The sequence below is a fragment of the Pleurodeles waltl genome, chromosome 6 (genome assembly GCF_031143425.1).
Source record: "Pleurodeles waltl isolate 20211129_DDA chromosome 6, aPleWal1.hap1.20221129, whole genome shotgun sequence".
NCBI classification, from domain to species: Eukaryota; Metazoa; Chordata; class Amphibia; order Caudata; family Salamandridae; genus Pleurodeles; species Pleurodeles waltl.
In genome coordinates this window covers 454,360,844-454,378,281 of record NC_090445.1, presented here as the reverse complement: position 1 = coordinate 454,378,281, position 17,438 = coordinate 454,360,844, and the positions used below count along the sequence as shown (strand labels likewise).

The 17,438-nt window shown below is 46.1% G+C and overlaps 1 protein-coding gene across 3 annotated transcripts in view; it reads right to left on the bottom strand.

The window, feature by feature from the left end:
• DYRK3 (dual specificity tyrosine phosphorylation regulated kinase 3) overlaps window positions 1–17,438 on the bottom strand; it is a 53,420-nt gene that overhangs the window by 20,012 nt on the left and 15,970 nt on the right. For all 3 annotated transcript variants that reach the window (XM_069238590.1, XM_069238591.1, XM_069238589.1), the window contains exon 2: window positions 11,836–11,951. In XM_069238590.1, coding sequence (XP_069094691.1) covers window positions 11,836–11,919 — 84 coding nt within the window. In that variant the 5' untranslated portion in view covers window positions 11,920–11,951. The remainder of the gene's footprint in view (window positions 1–11,835; window positions 11,952–17,438) is intronic.

The window sequence follows — 17,438 nt, the reverse complement described above, 5'->3', positions numbered from 1 at the left end:
GGCAAGGGACCTCAACAGATCACTCTTTCTTAAAGGCTCAGGGGGCTGTCGCTGTTAGTCGTCTATCAGGAAAGCCTGACAGAGACAGTACCACAGCAAACATTCTCCTACAAACACCGACTCGCATATAAACCTCAAGGCCACCGGGCCGAGGTTGTTTCGCGCACAAAGCTTAGCAATGCCAATGCAAAGCCAGCCTTTAACTATAAAATCACAGACACCATCAACGGCGAATGCGTTGTTGGGCAACGGCCACTATTTTCAGGGACGCACACCTGGAGCTTTTCCATAGCACAACAAAATCAACGCACATAAAAGATCAAACGGAGTAGCTCGCTTTGAAGAGGCGGCGACAGTTACCGCCCGAAATAAGCCTTTCAACCCGGATCCTTCCATCGCTCGCCAGCAAGGACTCCCAAGAGTTCCTCGTGCGAACCGAAGAATCGCTCTCACAAACAAATCCCTAAGGGCGTGGAGTGTGAAGCAGGCTACTGAGGCCCACAAGGCCTTACTGATCAAAACTGGAAGCGAACTTTCAACAAAAGCCTCATATCCCAAGGCAAATCACAGGGCCAGCTACTAGAAGGTGCCACAAAACTTGTTCCGACTAATTCTGTTAACTCATTTCATGCCCTGCTTTCAATGTAGTTCATCACCAATCTTGCTGCCCCCGTTTCTGTAAAAGATGATGCCGACGCATCAACACAACACCCCGGTTCAGTTTGACTATCATTTACACAAAGCAGAATTTATCATAGTGGGTATATGCAACGGCAACATGCAGGGATGATATTACAAAATGGACCGTACGATAGCTCAAAGGGTTAACAACCTTTTGCCGAGATCTGTTCAGGGTGCAGGTTAACAAGCGCTTAGAAGAGATTGGGAAACAGCACTGTGCACTTCAAAATAGTTAATCAGTTTATTAAACAAAAAAAAAACCTTTGACCTACAGCAGGCAAACTAAGCCTTTCTTACTTCAAAAATCTTGTGCCCAGGAGTTACGATACCAATACATTTTATTTTCTTGTTCAGATTAGGATCTGGATAAATCCTCTATCAGAATTATACCTGAAAAATTGCACCTTTTTGTGAACCTTAAGTTGTCATGTTGTTGGTTCAAGCCAACGTTCCCAAACGGTCGGTAAGAGTGCACCAGCATGTTCTAGCGCTGCGGCTTCGAAACCAAGTACGAAGGCGTAAGACGTGCCTTAAAGCACCCAGCGCCCTTAGTAGAACGTGGCTACAGAGTGACGTTTACATTTAGGGTTATTGTAAGTGCTGTTGTCGCGATCGACCCTAGGGTTGTGGGAGCGTCTGGAATGCAACAGGACGGGTAGTGAGGATAAACGTTTCACGCTCATATTGACCAATGCCGACTGAGGAGTCCATACGGGAAGTCTCCAACAACCGCCTTAGGAAAATGAAGACTACAAACGTGTAGGCACTGCGGTGAACTGGAGACCCTTCAGCGTCCATCACAATGGGAATGCGTGAGGCCCTTCGCCGAAAGGCTAATTCAAGTTGTGCCACGTACTAGTAAGCGCTACATAAATACAATTAAAGTTACCAAGTGGGCACGTATCTCGAGCCACAACTATACAATATGGCGAGATAAAAAAAAAAAGTGGTGCTTTGGGTTTTGAGAATGTGTCGTCATACTGTCACTTCAGCAACAACTAGCAGTCAGGAGCACAATGCACTCGGGCTGCTGATTGCTGAAACTTTCTGAAGATTGATGGTGGCCAGAACCATCACTGCACATGTCCAAAACAATTGTGTAATAACAAAAGAACAATATATATCTGACACCACCACAGTCCACCTGATCATACGAAGAAAACATTTGTTTGAAACGGTTTATTTTGGTGAAGTTGGGCTGCTAACCTTGAAAGAAATTTGAGAGCAGGTTGCATTCCACTACTCACAAACAGATGCTCGACTATGATCAAAATGCCTTTCATATATATGATCCCAAAGCATACCGAGTACTGCAAGCACCTGTGATGCTTTACAAAACCACAAACAAAAATAAAACGATAAACTATTCAAGTGTAACCTCCATAATGTGATATTTCTTACTAAGGCACTTAATCCTCAAAGGTGATTCCAAACGGGTAATTTCTGCGACACCTAGCCCTATCTGAAAAGGACCTGCATTTTATTTCCAAACCCAAGCCTACATCTTCAAAAAACAAAATACTTACTTTCTAAAATTTTAAAAGAGGTAGAGCATTTGGAGACCTGTTCAATTAATTTCCTGCTATTGCTCTCTGCATGGTGTAAAACTTGCAGCGTCGTCAGCTGCCTTTATATAGTATCAAATTCCCTCCAAGCCAGCCCATAATTCGAAAGACCCCACCAAAGCAAAACAGAAATTCGAGCTAGCAGCAACGGGCTTGCACAACGGCCACTGGGAAGCAGAGGGCTCGGTGCCAGTTTAAGTGCCGGGTTTAGCTGCAGCTGGGTCATCACCCAGCACCTTCCAGGAATTGTTTTATTGCCGACCCAGAAAAGACAGTCCAGGAAAAAAGCAACCCAGCAGTGTGTCAGAATGCACGCCTTGGAAAATCCCGCCACATAAAGGAGGCAGGTGTGGGTCAAGGACGAGTAACATTAAATATTGCATTTGAATGCTGGTTTCAGTGCAAAGGTGGCACAGGGAAAGAACCCTTGTACAGCAGAAGTCTAACTGCAGCCAAGTGAAGCAAGGATAAAGAACCACTGCAATGAGGAAGGCTTGCTGCAGTGTAAGGGAGACAGCAAAGAAGCACTGGCAAAGCCAATAGGTCTCGCCTATGTGACAGCTCTTGGCTTTGCCAGTAATGTCTTTTAGCCATGTTGTACAGCAGCATAGCTAATGTTCAGCATGGCTAAAACTTAGTGGCATAGGCTAGAGTAGAGTTTCTCTATTGATGCTTTAGTTACTTATACCCACAACCCTTTGCTGCTGTATTCTATGCCACTCTGCGCCAATGTACCCCTCTCCGCCCACTCCACTCTGCGCCACTCACCCCATCTACACCACTGTACCCCACTCTGTGCCACTCCATGTTACTCTCCATACTCACCTCTACACCACTCTATGCCACTCCACCCTGCGCTACACCATTCCACTCCATTCTACCCACTCCTTGCCAGGCGTCTCTATTCTATGTCACTCTACTCCACCCACTCTTCTCTATGCCACTCTACTCTGCGCAACTCTAAGCAACTCAACCTTATGCCAGATGGAGTGAAAGCAACAAACTGCAAAACATCCCAAAATTTGAAACTGCTGCAAAGACGCGAAAATACATGTTATGTCATGAACTGAATAATTGGAAAGAAAACCCAATGTAAAGTAAAAGTACACTTTTTTTGTTTGTGCCCTACATGTGTCTCTAGATTACTAATGCATCGATAGAGATGGCATATCGCAAAAATAAACAAGAAGCTGTATGCCAGTATTAAAAGTATGAAAGCGCCCCGGTCGTCCAGGAATAATACAGTAACACTTATTAAAAAAAATAATGTAGCAAAAAGATGAGAAAGAACAAACACGGGAGGGAGAAGCTAACAAAAAAGGAATGGAAACTTATGGGACCGAAGCAATCCAAAGATTTTATATGAGACTGACAACAAAAACAAGAAAACTGTATGCTGTGGGCAAATTGTAAGCCCACTGAATAGTAAACAACAGTAGTCAGTAATGGTAATATAGTGTAAGGTGAAAAGAGAAAACGGAGTAAGAGTAGAGGAAAAAAAAAAAAAGGGGGGGGGGGGGCGAGGTGGCCCTTTCGTACAGTTCTAGATAAATGCCTGTCAGCCAGCTTTTTCTTTGGCCCCACTGCAACCACCCAACGCTTAATTTACTTCTGTTTCGTGCTTTTCTTCAACACTCCCTAAACTGCGTCTACTGCGATTTTTGGCGGGAAACTCATCTACACATGTGCGTTAATACTCGTATGAACTTCACTTCCCTAAACTTCGCTGAAAATTTCCATTGAAGACACTACCACTTGTTAAAAAAAAAAAAGCATGGGAAAGAGCTGAATCGACGTGTGTTGGTGCGCCGCGACTGCAGGAGTAGCATTATTCAACAGAGCTGCAAACAGACACTGAAAGGTTCCCATATGCGACCACAACTCCCCCTGCTTCCTCCAGCGTTTGGTTTGAACCGTGTAAGCCTGACTGTGGAAGGGGTGTGTGGGATTTCCTGTCTTGCTCTCAAACGTCTTCTAGCAGTTTGGTTCTTGGGTGTTACTGTGAGATGTTAGAATTAAAGTGTATTGCAAAAAGAGACCATTCAGCACTCACTCTTTGGAAGGTAGTGTCTCTCCTTTTAAACCGTAATTACTCTATTGGCTTTTATGGAGTTTCAATAATGGAAAATATACTTTTAGTGCTCACTCTAACATCTGAAAGCATGCAGCCTGGCTTCCTTGAGTATTCCCTTCCTCCCTTGCCATGCCGATGGAAATTAGTCAATGGACAGACAACGTGTTTGCTGCTTGTCCTCCTGGAGAGGCTGGCCTCTTATCAGAGGGACAGTGGTTGGGGAAAGTAACCACATGCAGTACCAAAAGTCTTTCTCGACTCCTATTCTCAACCCAGAATGCCATTACTAGAATGGAACACTCACTCACCGCTTCACCTAGGGGAGGATACATTTCCTGAAGATGAACGATGTACTACTATGTGCGTGCAGAATGGTGCACTCCAGGTGTCAGCTACCATACAGAGACACACGTGCACTGACAGAATTGTGGTCATGCCTTTAGGACACAATGTTCAGCAGTCAACCTTCAAACTTGCAAACTCGAGAAGGGGAAAAATAAATTAATAAAAACAACTCAAGTCCACATCATAATTATTGTCGGGAAAGAGAGGCCCACTCAGTTGCTCACCTCCAGTACTTAATTTGTTAAAAACATTCACACAAAAAAAAGGTGCCATGGCCCTCATCAAAAGACCACTGCAACTTGTACCACCCACTGCCCTTGCCAGCGCTGCCAATGACAGTACAAACACAACTACTAATCATCACACTCCTACAAGTGTGACTGTTCAGACTATTCCAGGCCCCTCATGCAACAAGAATGGCTTGGACTGTGGGTGTTAATATTTTTTAATGTATAATAAATTATCAGCACCTCTTGTTGGGTTCATCTCTAAGTTAAACAGACAACGCCGCTATGTGGCAGACTGTCATAAGTGCCGGTGTTGACAATTAAGTGCCAGTGGTAACCACTGGCTCAAATTAACAACTGCTCATCTCTAGGAAAGGAAGAAGAAAAACACAAATTTGAAGGGGAAAAGCAGTTGGGAAGGTGAAGGGGCGCTCCTTCGATCACCTACAAAAGACTACATCACCACAAAAAGTCTGCATCATTACCAAACACTTAATCCTTGCATCAAAAAGGGTGGCATCGCTAGGAGGTGACAACATTCCCTTCTTCCCCTCCAAAAGAGGGCCATATCTCTTGGAGGTTGCCAATGAAGCACATGGACCTCCCTGGATTCATCGAACCATGTCATATGTCACCTGCTTCATGACATCCTCTTCAACTCTGAATTGGAGGGAGACAGTGACCTGTATCAAATTTAAGAAGCATCAAAGCAGTGTATCTGTGCAAGTTATAAAATTACAAAAATCCTAAATTGTAAGGTCATTCTTATTTGCATTCGTATAGTCCACAATTGGTTCTTGTGTTGTCATATCATGCCATTACTTTGTGTGAAAAATTTGCGAGAATTCGCATAAGTGGCACGTGTTTTGGGCATGCTACAGAGATGGTGTGGTCTGCTATGAGTGAGGGTCAAAGATCTGCTCTAAGTGTATCATAGCACGTTTGGTGCTGCAACTACATGTGAGAAGATCAGACAAAATTTGCAAACAGACGTGGTGTGAATGGACAGCTTAGACTTCAGCAAGGCCACACAAGAAGAGATTGGTGCCATGCAGGAGGGCACAGGACAATCCAATTGGGTAGCTAAGTGCATAAGAGGTGCACACTGCTCGCCCGGTTCTACAATTTCTGTTGCTTTCTTCTACCTGCTCTCTTGCATTTGTAGTGGAAAAATATAAAGTCCCTCTACGCGAAGAAACCATTCAGGACTGAATGGGCTAATTCCATCCATTTATGGACCGCTTAAATCCCCCTAGAACACTTCAGTACTCTAGAAGCCACATTCCTACAGAGAAAAACTGTGCAGAGGAGACACCCACCCCAGTCATTCTCTGAATAGACCATCACCAACACCAAAACGGAATGATAACTAGGATCCCAAACGCCAGCAAAATAAACACTACTATGATTTAGGGGTGAATGTCGCATATTTACAAGACATACAGCGGTACAGAATAGGTGTGCAAAGCAGGTCTAACTGGATCAGCAACCAGCCAGAAAAAGGTCAATACAGGACAAAACCAAAGGCAGTGCCAAAATTAGAAACAGATTAGCAGGTTCGCTGAAGGACAAGATGAGCAGGTATGGTGAGATGGAACATCCTAAGGAAACGTTCATGAACAGTAGTCTCATTGATTCTGCAGGGCAATCTGCCACAAGACAGGTTCGCCAGGCTATTCAAATTTACATACAGTGCTTTGAGGCAGGAACGGTATTCTTGTCCAATGCTAACATACTTCAACATTCTGGAAAAAATACTTTTGCAGAAGAAAGGTTATATTAATTCTCATTATTAGTGATATTTTAATCTACAGAGTTGAGCTACTAATGTAAAATGCTGGGACTGGCAAATAATATTTTTCACTAATTACCATTCATCAGTGCCAGAGATGGTTTAGGACAGAGGCCCTGCGTTTGAATTCAGCGGAGGTGCACGGTTGAAGATTTCTGAAGTCAAAGTAGGAGCATGTGAAATTTGATTAATTTGCTTTCAAATAATCATGCAAAATTTCATCAAATGTGCACTAAATCATGTGAAATGCAAAGCTGGAATTTCACGCTATGTTTAATGCAAAATACATTATTTTGTCAATTTTTGACACGAGGGAGCATTTTGCACTAAAAAAAGTGCAAAAACACAAAAGCACCACCAACAACAGTCACCCAAATTATGTTTCCATCCGTTGGCGGTAACTGTTTTTACTATGAATAGCATTTTTATAGTGAATGGTAATTAATTACGTGAAGAGGTGTAATTTCGGAAATGTCTCGTAACAAACAACTTGACCAGAGACCGAGCTCCTCACCATAGGCGGCCCTTTAGTACAATTAATTGTATTTCTCCTTCCACAGGATCTTAGAAGACTTGCTCTAAGGTCCCTATAAGCACCTCAGTTCCCCCACGTTTATGGTGCCTGTATGAGTAAAAAGAGGTAGAGGGAAGCAGACTGAAAGGAGTGCCTTTTATTAAGGCACTGCTATACAAAGAAAGTAAAATATGCATAGAGAATTTAGGTTGGAGAAACAGTGCACAACACACCACGTTCAAAACCGGTTACTTCAGCCTAACACTTTGAACTGTAAAACAAAAAATGGGTCAAATGATTCAGTCCAGAAGCGAGGCAGAATGAGGTGTCCATAAGAAGTAACGTGAAAATGTACTTTTGGGTCATCTAAACAACTGTTTTGTAATTTAGAGATTTATTTTAACTAACCATTGTCATCATGGACCTCAGTTAAGTTGGTTACTTTCAAAAGAACCAAGACAACAGCAACTAGAATGCATCAGCTTGCTAAAACAGGAATCTCCAACAGGTTGATTGCAAGCTACCATATGCTTGCAGCCGACCTTGGAGTAGCTCGCTGTCTGTTCCTTCATTTTAGGAAACGCAGCTACAAGGCCCAAAGAGGTGACTGCAAGGGCAATATTTAGCCTTCTCTCCCCTTACATAAGAAATGTCGCTGATAATAAGTCTTAAATAAACAATTAATATATGCCTCGCATCACGGCTCATTGTTTGAAAACTTTCATCCTGAAAAATATATATAGTAACCGTGATGACAAGTTTTCATCAGTGGTCTATTTCCTTAAAGTTAATTGGCAGTAACAAATGTGGAAAAGAGTTGCACTTCATTTACTTGTTCTTTCTCATTCTCTTTTTAATTCTTTCTTATTTCTTTTATTCTTTTTATGTCATTCTGTTTCTTTTTCATTGTTTACCTTTTCCTTTCTTCCTTTGTTCTCTTTTCTTTCTTCTTTCATTCTTCTCTCTGATTATCTCTTTACATTTATTTTTCTCTTTTGTTTTTCTCTTTCCCCCCTCTTACTTTATCTTTTGCTTCCTCTCACACTGGCTTTCTTTGTTTTTCTTCATTCCTGTCCTTCTGTAATTTCTTTCTTTTCTCCATCTCCCCGTTGTTCCTTTCTATTTCTTCCACTTTGTCAATGTTACCTTCCCCAGCTCTGGTTTGTATCTTCTTGCCGTACCCTTAATATTTTACTCCTTTTTTTATATTTCTCTTCTCCCACTATCATTTTCTCCTCATTTGTTCTGTTGTCTCTCTCCTTGTTTGCTTTGTGCTGTTTTCCGTTCATTCCTTTATTCCTTTCTTTCTACCATTCATTCTTTCCTTTCTCCTTCCCTTGTTTCTCTCCTTTGTTCCTCTTTTGGAATCCTTCTCAACCTTCCATCTTTTCTTCCTCTGCTCCCTTTCCCCATCTCTTTTGTCTATTTTTCCTTCCTCCATTTATTTTCTTTCCAGCTCCCTTTTGCTTTTGGTTTTCTCTCATTTCTCAAGTTCTTTCATTCCCTTTATTTCTTTCTTCCTCTTCTTTCTTTATTTAGAAGTACCTATCTTCCCAAAGCAATTTCTTCATTCATTAATTTGCGTTTCATCTTTGCCTCAGAGGGAGGAGGATGGCTGCAGAGGTATGTTTATTTCTAGAGATCTTTGAAGTGTACATGTACTTATTCTTAACCTCAAATAGTTAAGGCAGTGCCAGTAGGGCTGGAAACATCTCTGCTCAGTGACAGAGTTCTTACAGCCGGTATGTTTATTTAAAAAAAAAAAAAAAAAAAAAAAACTTTGCTATTAAAGGTTTATAAACGTTTTCAGACGTGGCCTAGAGACAGCTTTAGCTTTTTTGCCAGCCTGAAGTTTTCCATATTAATTCATAATAAAAATACAAACATATTTACATACAGTGACTTTCGTAAAGCCCTCATCCATTGGTCTGCTCGAGTATCAGTCACAATTTTCTCACATACACCACAGTATATAGTATGGCAATGGGTCTATCCACTTAGGCCACTGCTCTATTCACTGTGAGTGGCCGCGTTTGCTCTTGCTTATGTGTATGTGAGCAGCTGCCTAAAACAGAAGGGTACTTCAGCAGCAGGACTAGCATGCCAATCTCGGCTTTGATTTAACTTACTTACTTCCCCCCACGCATACACAAGCCACCTGTAGATAGTGGCATTTACAGGCTGCAACTGAGACACAGCATGCCCGGTCACTTGCGAGACATCCTGTTAGCTACAGTGGGTCTGCTTGCTCCCCCCCCCCCCCACCCTCAGTGTTGTTGCTTACCCCCTCCACCAACTGTCAATGTTGATGCTTGCCCCTTCTCCTCTTTAAATTACCCATGTTGCCACCGCCCCCACCTGCGTCATTTTATAGTGCTTCACATCTGAAGTTTCTAAGCAAGACAAATAACAGATGATACTATTATCCAGTTTTTGGTACTCACATTTCTTCCAGAGAGGGCAAAGCAAGCTTCCTCTATGGCAGAACGATCCCAAGGAAAGGAGTCTACCGATCTCATAGTACTACAAAGTACCACATGGCCACTGCGCAGTACTACCACCAAGAGAAACTCATTAACAATTCAGCAAGAAATGTTTCTAACACAATCCAAAATGTAAAAAAGAACAAATTAAAAACAACTACAGGGACACGTCAGTGTTGGGTTCACCAAAAATACAGTCAATTTAACACCTAGGCCGTTTCCATTAGTTTTGCTTCGTGTGACTTATTAGCGCAGACAATAAATAAAAAAACTGTCAGGGGAGGACAGCAAAAAAGGACCACAATGTGCTTTGCAATCCCACCAAGAATACTGCACATTTATAATCATATAACAACCATTCCAGTCTTAGGTCCATTTTCCTCCAACACACTCTGCTCATGTTTTGGTCAAATCTTAGGGCATGGCCTTCCTTCTGAGGGTCCCTTTCTGCTCACTTCCGCTCCCCAAGACCTATGAAGAGGGATAAGGTAGATGCTATGCAAGCGCTGCACAAGAAACAAAAACAACTTATCAAGGTCTCTTGTTTTTGTTATTTCCTTTGCACTTCTTCCTGCTCCTCTCCTTTCATTATGACCCCTCCTTGCTCCTTACCACCCACCCACATATTTTAAATAAAGATGTGCATGGGCTATGCTAATACTGGACACGATTCAAGCATAGCATAACATGGTTCCTACTGCTTCTATACTATCGCCACATTAGCATTCTTTCCTCTCTCAAGTGCCCGCTTTTATTTTTCTGTTCAACCACTGCGGCTTGAAGTACTGGTATTACGGTGTACAAACGTCACAAGCAGCAACATGACAAAACATGGTCCCTTCTTCCAGCTGACCCATTTCCTCCTCAGTGATTTCAAATCGTCTGAGAGTGACCTAAGTGTTATATAAGCAACCAACATGTAATAAAGTAGCACAATTGTGTTTGAGACAGGACAATAAAAGGTGTTTTTCTAAAATCTATTCAGAAAGCATGAAAAGAAAATGCAGCATATAATCCAAAGGGTAGTGTGTACAGTGAAAAGACCATTAAATCTGGCAGCGTTTTTTGTTAGTGCTCCCAAGGATCAGGATAATAAAATGACTTGACAACCAATGGACTTTGGACCATGACGTAATGTTCTCGGTGGTTTGGGTGTCACAGTGAAGACAAGTCTCCTGAGAAACATTAGGAGGGACATTCATAATTTATCAGTTACTGTCAGGGTCACTGCAGACGCATGCCAGGTGTCTATATTAAAGAGAGTAAGTGGCTAGGTGTTTATGGCGTGAAAAGATGCTAAATGCTGACTGCTCGTCTGTGCACTGGGTGTGAATGATTTCCAGGGCCTACAGTGCTCTCTAGAATTATTTTTGAAGGGCCTTTGTAGTTTTTATTCCAGGTACACCTTCATGATTAACCCCAGCATTAGGAATTTGCAGTGTTGGTAGCAGAGGTTAAGAGGACTGGTCCCCAAAAAGAGTAGTTCCATGCCCCACTGGATGAGATTTTAAGTCAATCACGTAAGTAGATCTTCCTAGCCACCAGCTCACAGATAGTGGGACTGCCAACTCCTACAGCAAACTTTACAGGCCACCCCTCCCACTCTTACATATGCAAGTCTCAGAACTTCAGGTGATTATCGTCGACCACAGCCCTCATCAAGCAGCACACCACAACTGCAAGCAGGAATCATAACATTCTATCAAACAAGCAAGTGCAGTTTCCACAACCCTCAAAAGTAGTCCCACTACACGACCATTCCAAACCCCTTTTTCTAGAAGGCTTGCTGGGCCCGTCAGGGTCTCCCATAATAGGCTGGCCTCACCCACCTCATGCGCAGGGTAAATATCCCAAGACTAAACACACAGCCCCTTGAGGCTCACCTGCACAGATCCTTTCCCTATTCAGAAAAAAATCTCAGTGCCCCAGCACACCTGGCAAGCAAGTCAAAAAGAACCCAGCCACATATACTGTGCCCCACTGCAAGAGATGGGGCAACATCATTAAGTGATTGATTTCAACAAGCAGGTCCAATACGCAAAGCAAGGATGTCCAATGCTTTCGATGAAAGCAGCTCAGATTTCTCTTGTTTTTTTATTTTATTAACCATGTATGGCATCTTATCACAATGTATGGTGTCCATCGTTTACTTACAGTGAGTCTCCCAATGGCAGGTAGTGCAGTTGGGCTTGGATCCTCGTTCGGTGCATCCTGGCTCCCCGCCTGGTCTAATCGCATATAGGAGTCATACAGGCCATCACCGAAGCGCACTGCAAGCAAGATACAAGAAGGCAAACTTAGTCTCAGTCTACTGACACTGCACAGAAACACAACCTACAATGGTATCATAAGGGCAGGCACAAAGCCACACTGATTGTTCTTCAGGCAGCTTAAAGGACTATTGTACCAGGGTGATACGCGCCCAGGAACAGGTCTCATCTAAGAACATAAAACACTCTAGGTCGTCTTGGGCTGCTTCAAATGCACAAAATATGGAATAAAGTACCAGATTGCAGCAGCTGGTAAAAGAAAATCCCAGAGCCATCTATGTGGCATGGCCTTATCTGGTAATCAAGAAGCCCTTGCAAGGAGACTCACAGGGGCCTGGCGGCATTGTGGAAAGCAAGCTGGATACAGGCAATAGTTTCCTTCAGCACTGTGAGCAAATGGCCTGAGACCATCAAACACCCCGTGAATTTAAAGGAGAGACCGGCCAGGTTCCCGTAGAAGGGTCACAATGCAGGGCCGGTTACTGGTTTCCTGTCATCTTAGCCTTGCTTCATGCAGGTTACAGCATCTAGCAAGGCCGAAATAGCAGCTGCAAAGTCTCCCAGAGTACTTCTCTTCCCAGGTTCATTTCAGAGGCTTCTCGCATGGACGTTATGCAAATATAACAGGTGGTTTATAGCTTCCCGGCCGAGTGCTGGCTGAGAGCCTTCTAAAAAATAAACAGGGACTCTCCCGAAGATGATGGTAAGTGCTAGGTAGCTGAGATACTACAGAAAGCACTTGTTTACGACACCTCACCAGCTCAAGAGGGAACAAGATATACATTTAAACTTAAGGGTAGAGAGAGTGCATTTTGAGAAGCTAGAGGTTCTTTTGCAGAGATTCATTAATGTATACTAAAGGAGAGGAGATGGGGGGAGGTGGGGGGCTGTGGATTTCGACTTGGGATAATACTAAGAATACATTTTTAACACACTCTGGTCCTACTGTAGATGAGGAGTCGATACAAAAGACCGATAAAAAGCCTTGCAAATTTGGCAACAGAGGGCTCTCGTAAGATACTAATATTGTGTGACTTATGGGAGGCGACTTCAAGCAGCACATCTTAAAATATCATTAACAGACCAAAACAAACAAATAAATTCAGCCTATCACGGATGGATTACACTTCGTACTACAAACTGCGTTTTAAAAAAAAATTACAAATGACAACGGCCTTGATTCGAGTGTAGTTCAAATATTTCCGTCTTTGATGACGCTCCTGCCAGTAACTCTACCAGCAGACCTAATAAGGCTACCCAAAACAAAGTACAGAGTGGTCAGCCGTGTTCGCCATTTCCCCGTTACATGTGTACTCTTCCTGGACAGTATTTTCGGAACTAGAGCACACGGAGCATACTTGAGTTAGACTAACCATTCAGCAGTTCCCGATTACAGGGAAATTCATTTTTTTGGGGTCGGATACCCTACTCCCTAGGTTTTTGTTATTCGCGCGAAGGGACCAAAAAAAAATAATAATTACAGACTGAAGTGCCACCCCTCTTCCTGCACCGATACGTCTAGTCTGGCATGATTCTGTGCAATGGCCACGCAGTACAAATTTACTTAAGTTAGAATCAATCATTTGTAAAGCGTGCTACTCATCCACTAGGGTCTCAAGGCGCTGATGGGGTTGGGGGGAGAGGGGGGTGGGGGGAGGTGGAAAGGATTGCTACTGCTCGAATAACCAGGTCTTGAGGGGTTTCCTGAAGGTCAGGAGGTCCTGAGTCTGTCGTGGGTGGGCGGGGAGGGTGTTCCAGGTCTTGGCGGCGAGGTGGGTAAAGGATCTGCTGCCGGCTGTAGTTCGATGGATGCGAGGGACGAGGGCAAGGTTGGCGGAGCGGAGTTGGCGGGTGGGAGTGTGGAAGGTGAGTTGCTCGTTGAGGTAGGCAGGTCCTGCGTTGTGGAGAGCTTTGTGGGCGTGGAAGAGGAGTTTTAAGGTGATCCTCTTGGTGACAGGAAGCCAGTGTAGTTCTCTGAGGTGGGCTGAGATGTGGTCACAGCGTGGGATGTTGAGGATGAGGCGTGCAGAGGCGTTCTGTATACATTGTAGTTTCTTCTGGAGCTTGGCCGTGGTTCCCGCGTAGAGTGCGTTGCCGTAGTTCAGTCTGCTGCTGACAAGGGTGTGGATGACCGTCCTTCTTGTTTCGGTGGGGCTCCATCTGAAGATCTTGCGAAGCATGGGGAGGGTGTTGAAGCAGGAAGATGAGATGGCGTTGACTTGCTGGGTCATGGTGAGCGATGAGTCTAGGATGAAACCTAGATTGCGCACACGGGTGGTGGGTGTTGGTGCGGTTCCTAGAGTGGCTCCTCATCAGGAGTCGTCCCATACAAAGCAGTTGGAGCCGAGGATGAGAATCTCTGTCTTGTCTGAGTTAAGTTTGAGGCGGCTCTTCTTCATCCAGTTGGCAATGGCATGCGGTCCGTCGTGGAGGTTGGTTTCGGCAGTGGCGGGGTCCTTGGTGAGTGAGAGGATCAGCTGGGTGTCGTCGGCGTAGGAGACGATATTGAGGTTGTGGGATCGGACGATGTTGGCGAGCGGTGCCATGTAGATGTTGAAAAGGGTTGGGCTGAGAGAAGATCCTTGGGGAACGCCGCAGATGGTCTTGGTGGCTTCCAACAGGAAGGGAGGGAGGGAGGCAGACTCTCGGAGTTCTGCCGAAGGGGAAGGATGTGATCCAGTCCAGGGCCTTATGGCAGATCCCAACGTCGTAGAGGCGAATGCAGAGGGTGTGATGACAGACGGTGTCAAAGGCAGCTGAGAGGTCCAGGAGGATGAGGGCCGCGGTTTCGCCTTTGTCGAGCATGGTCCTGATGTCGTTGGTTGCGGCGTTGAGGGCGGTCTCAGTGCTGTGGTTCCTACGGATTCCGGATTGGGAGATGTCCAGCGTGTTGTTGTCCTCCAGGAAGCAGGTCAGTTGGCCGTTGACCATCTTCCCGATGACCTTCGCCGGGAAGGCAAGGAGGGAGATGGGCAGGTAATTCTTGAGGTCTCCGGGGTCCGCTTTGGGTTTCTTTAGCAGGGCACTGACTTCGGCATGCTTCCAACTCTCCGGGAAGGTGGCGGTCTCGAAGGAGCTATTGATGATCATACAGAGTTGGGGGGCGATGATGGGGCTCGCTTTGTTGAAGATATGATGGGGGCAGGGGTCGGAGGGAGATCCAGAGTGGATGGTGCTCATGGTTTTGGTGAGGTCCTCGTCGTTGATGTGGGTCCACGAGAGCAAGAGGTTGGTGTGGCTGGGTGCGTTGGGGTTAGTGGTGGCCGCAGTGGTAGTGGGAGGTAAGGAGTTGAAGCGGTCATGGATTTACGTGATCTGCGATGGAAAAAGGTGGCAAGGGAGTCGCAGAGGTCTGGCAATGGAGCATGACCTGGGGCTGGTGAGTTCTTGGACGATGCTGAAGAGCTCTTTGCTGTTGTGTGCGTTGTTGATGATGCGATCTTTGTTGAAGGATCTTTTGGTGGTCCGGATGAGCTGGTAGTGCTTGCGGATGGCTGTCTTGAGGGTGGCGTGGTTGCTCTCTGTTCGTTCGTGGCGCCACTTCTCGATTTTCCAGCACTCCCGCTTGGAGGCCTGAAGGTCGGCGGTGAACCAGATGGCTGTGGTGCTGGTGCGGTTATTGGAGGATTTCCTGAGCGGAGCGAGGGAGTTGGCACAGTCGTCTATCCAATGTCTGAGGTAGAGGGCGGCTGTGTTGGAGTCGGTGGTGCTGGATGGCGGGGCTCGGGCGAGGGTTTAGATCAGCTGGTCTTCCGAGATCTTGTTCCAGCTGCGTAGGGGGGGGGGGGATCTGTTGTGGGCGGGGGTGAGTGGCGGGTTTCTGGAAGGTGAAGTGGACGCAGCAGTGGTTGGTCCAGTGGAGTTCAGTGGTATGGCTGAAGGTGACGTGGCTGCTGGCAGAGAAGACTGGGTCGAGCGTGTGGCCGGCAGAGTGGGTCGGCGTCGTGACCAGTTCTTTGAGACCGAGGTTGGCGATCAGAGCAGTGTAGTGGCTGTAGTTGGCGTCCAAGGTGAAAATTCAAGTCGCCGAGGAGAATGTAGTCTGTAGAGGCAAGGGCCTGGGTGCTGATTACGTCAGCGAAGGAGTCACTGAACTGAGGTCGGGCCTGTAGACAAGGGTTCCTCTAAGGTGGTGTTGAAGTTGATATAGCTCAGGAAGTGGAAGTGTTCGACGGCATAGAGGGGGTCATCTGTGTTAGTTGAGATTCTGATGGTGTTGTTGTGGACTATGGCGATTCCTCCTCCCAGTCTGTTGGTGCGGTCTCTGCGGGTGATCTTATACCCTTCGGGGATGGCTATGGCGATGTCAGGTTCCGAGGGAGGGAGTCATCCAGGTTTCAGTGAAGAAGGCGACGTCTGAGGAAAATGAGGTGAGTAGGTCCCAGAGTTCGATGGCTTGCCTGTAGACGGAGCAGGTGTTGAGGAGTATGCAGCTGAGGTGGTGTGTGGTTCTGCCGTGGTGCTTGGCAGCTTGGGTGCAGGTGAAGCTGCAGGTCCGACAGGAGAAGGGTCCGTGGGTGTGCCTTGGGGTGGCTTGGACAAAGCCGGTGGAGCGGCCTGAGTTGAGGGCGTGGAGTTTGTTGGCACTGTAGCAGTGTCTGGCGGCATTGGGGGCGCGCGGGCCAGGGGGTCTGGTGCTTGGCGCAATCCAGGCGCAGACAGCTTGCCTCTGGTGCAGCCGCGCAGCAGCCACCATTAAGAAGGAGAGGAGCAGCTTGGAGGCGGGAACGGTGGGCGAATAGGAGCGTGAGGGGGGCGGGGCCACAGGGACGCAGCGGCGGGAAAGAACGGCTTGGGAGATCCGAAAACAGGCGGAAGGCACAAAAAAGAAAAGTAGCTAAGTAATGAGGAAAAAGCACAGAGAAATGCACAGAAAATGGCACAAAACAAAGACACGTACAAAAAAACCCACAGAATACTTATGGAAACCCACTAGACACCAGGGATGAGGCGCAGGTGGGTGCCTGCAGGTGGTGGAGGGCCTCAAACTCACGGCAGCAGCAAGGGTGGGGTAAAGGGTACGGGCACAGTCTGGTGGAGCTGCGCAGCATCTGGAGCGAGCTCTGACCTTAACAGTAGGTCAGGGGTCACTCTGAGCACCACGCAGCGGCCGCCATTAAGAAGGGGATATGGGAGGGAGGAGCAGCTGGGAGGAGGGAGCGGTAGGCGAATGGGGGCGCGAGGGGGGTGGGAGCGCCGGACGCAGCGATGGGAAAGATCGGCTTGGGAGAGTTGAAAACTGGTGGGAAGTGGGCGGAAGCTACAAAAAAGAAAAGCAGCTAAGGAATGAGGAAAAAGCACAGAAAATGCCACAAAACAGAGACAGATTGAAAAACAAACACACAATACTTATGGAAACCCACTAGACGCCAGGGATGAGGCGCAGGCAGATGCCTGCGGGTGGTGGAGTGCCTCGAACTCGCGGCAGCAGCGAGGGCAGGGTAAAGGGCACGGGCACAGTCTGGTGGAGCTGTGCGGCATGTGGAG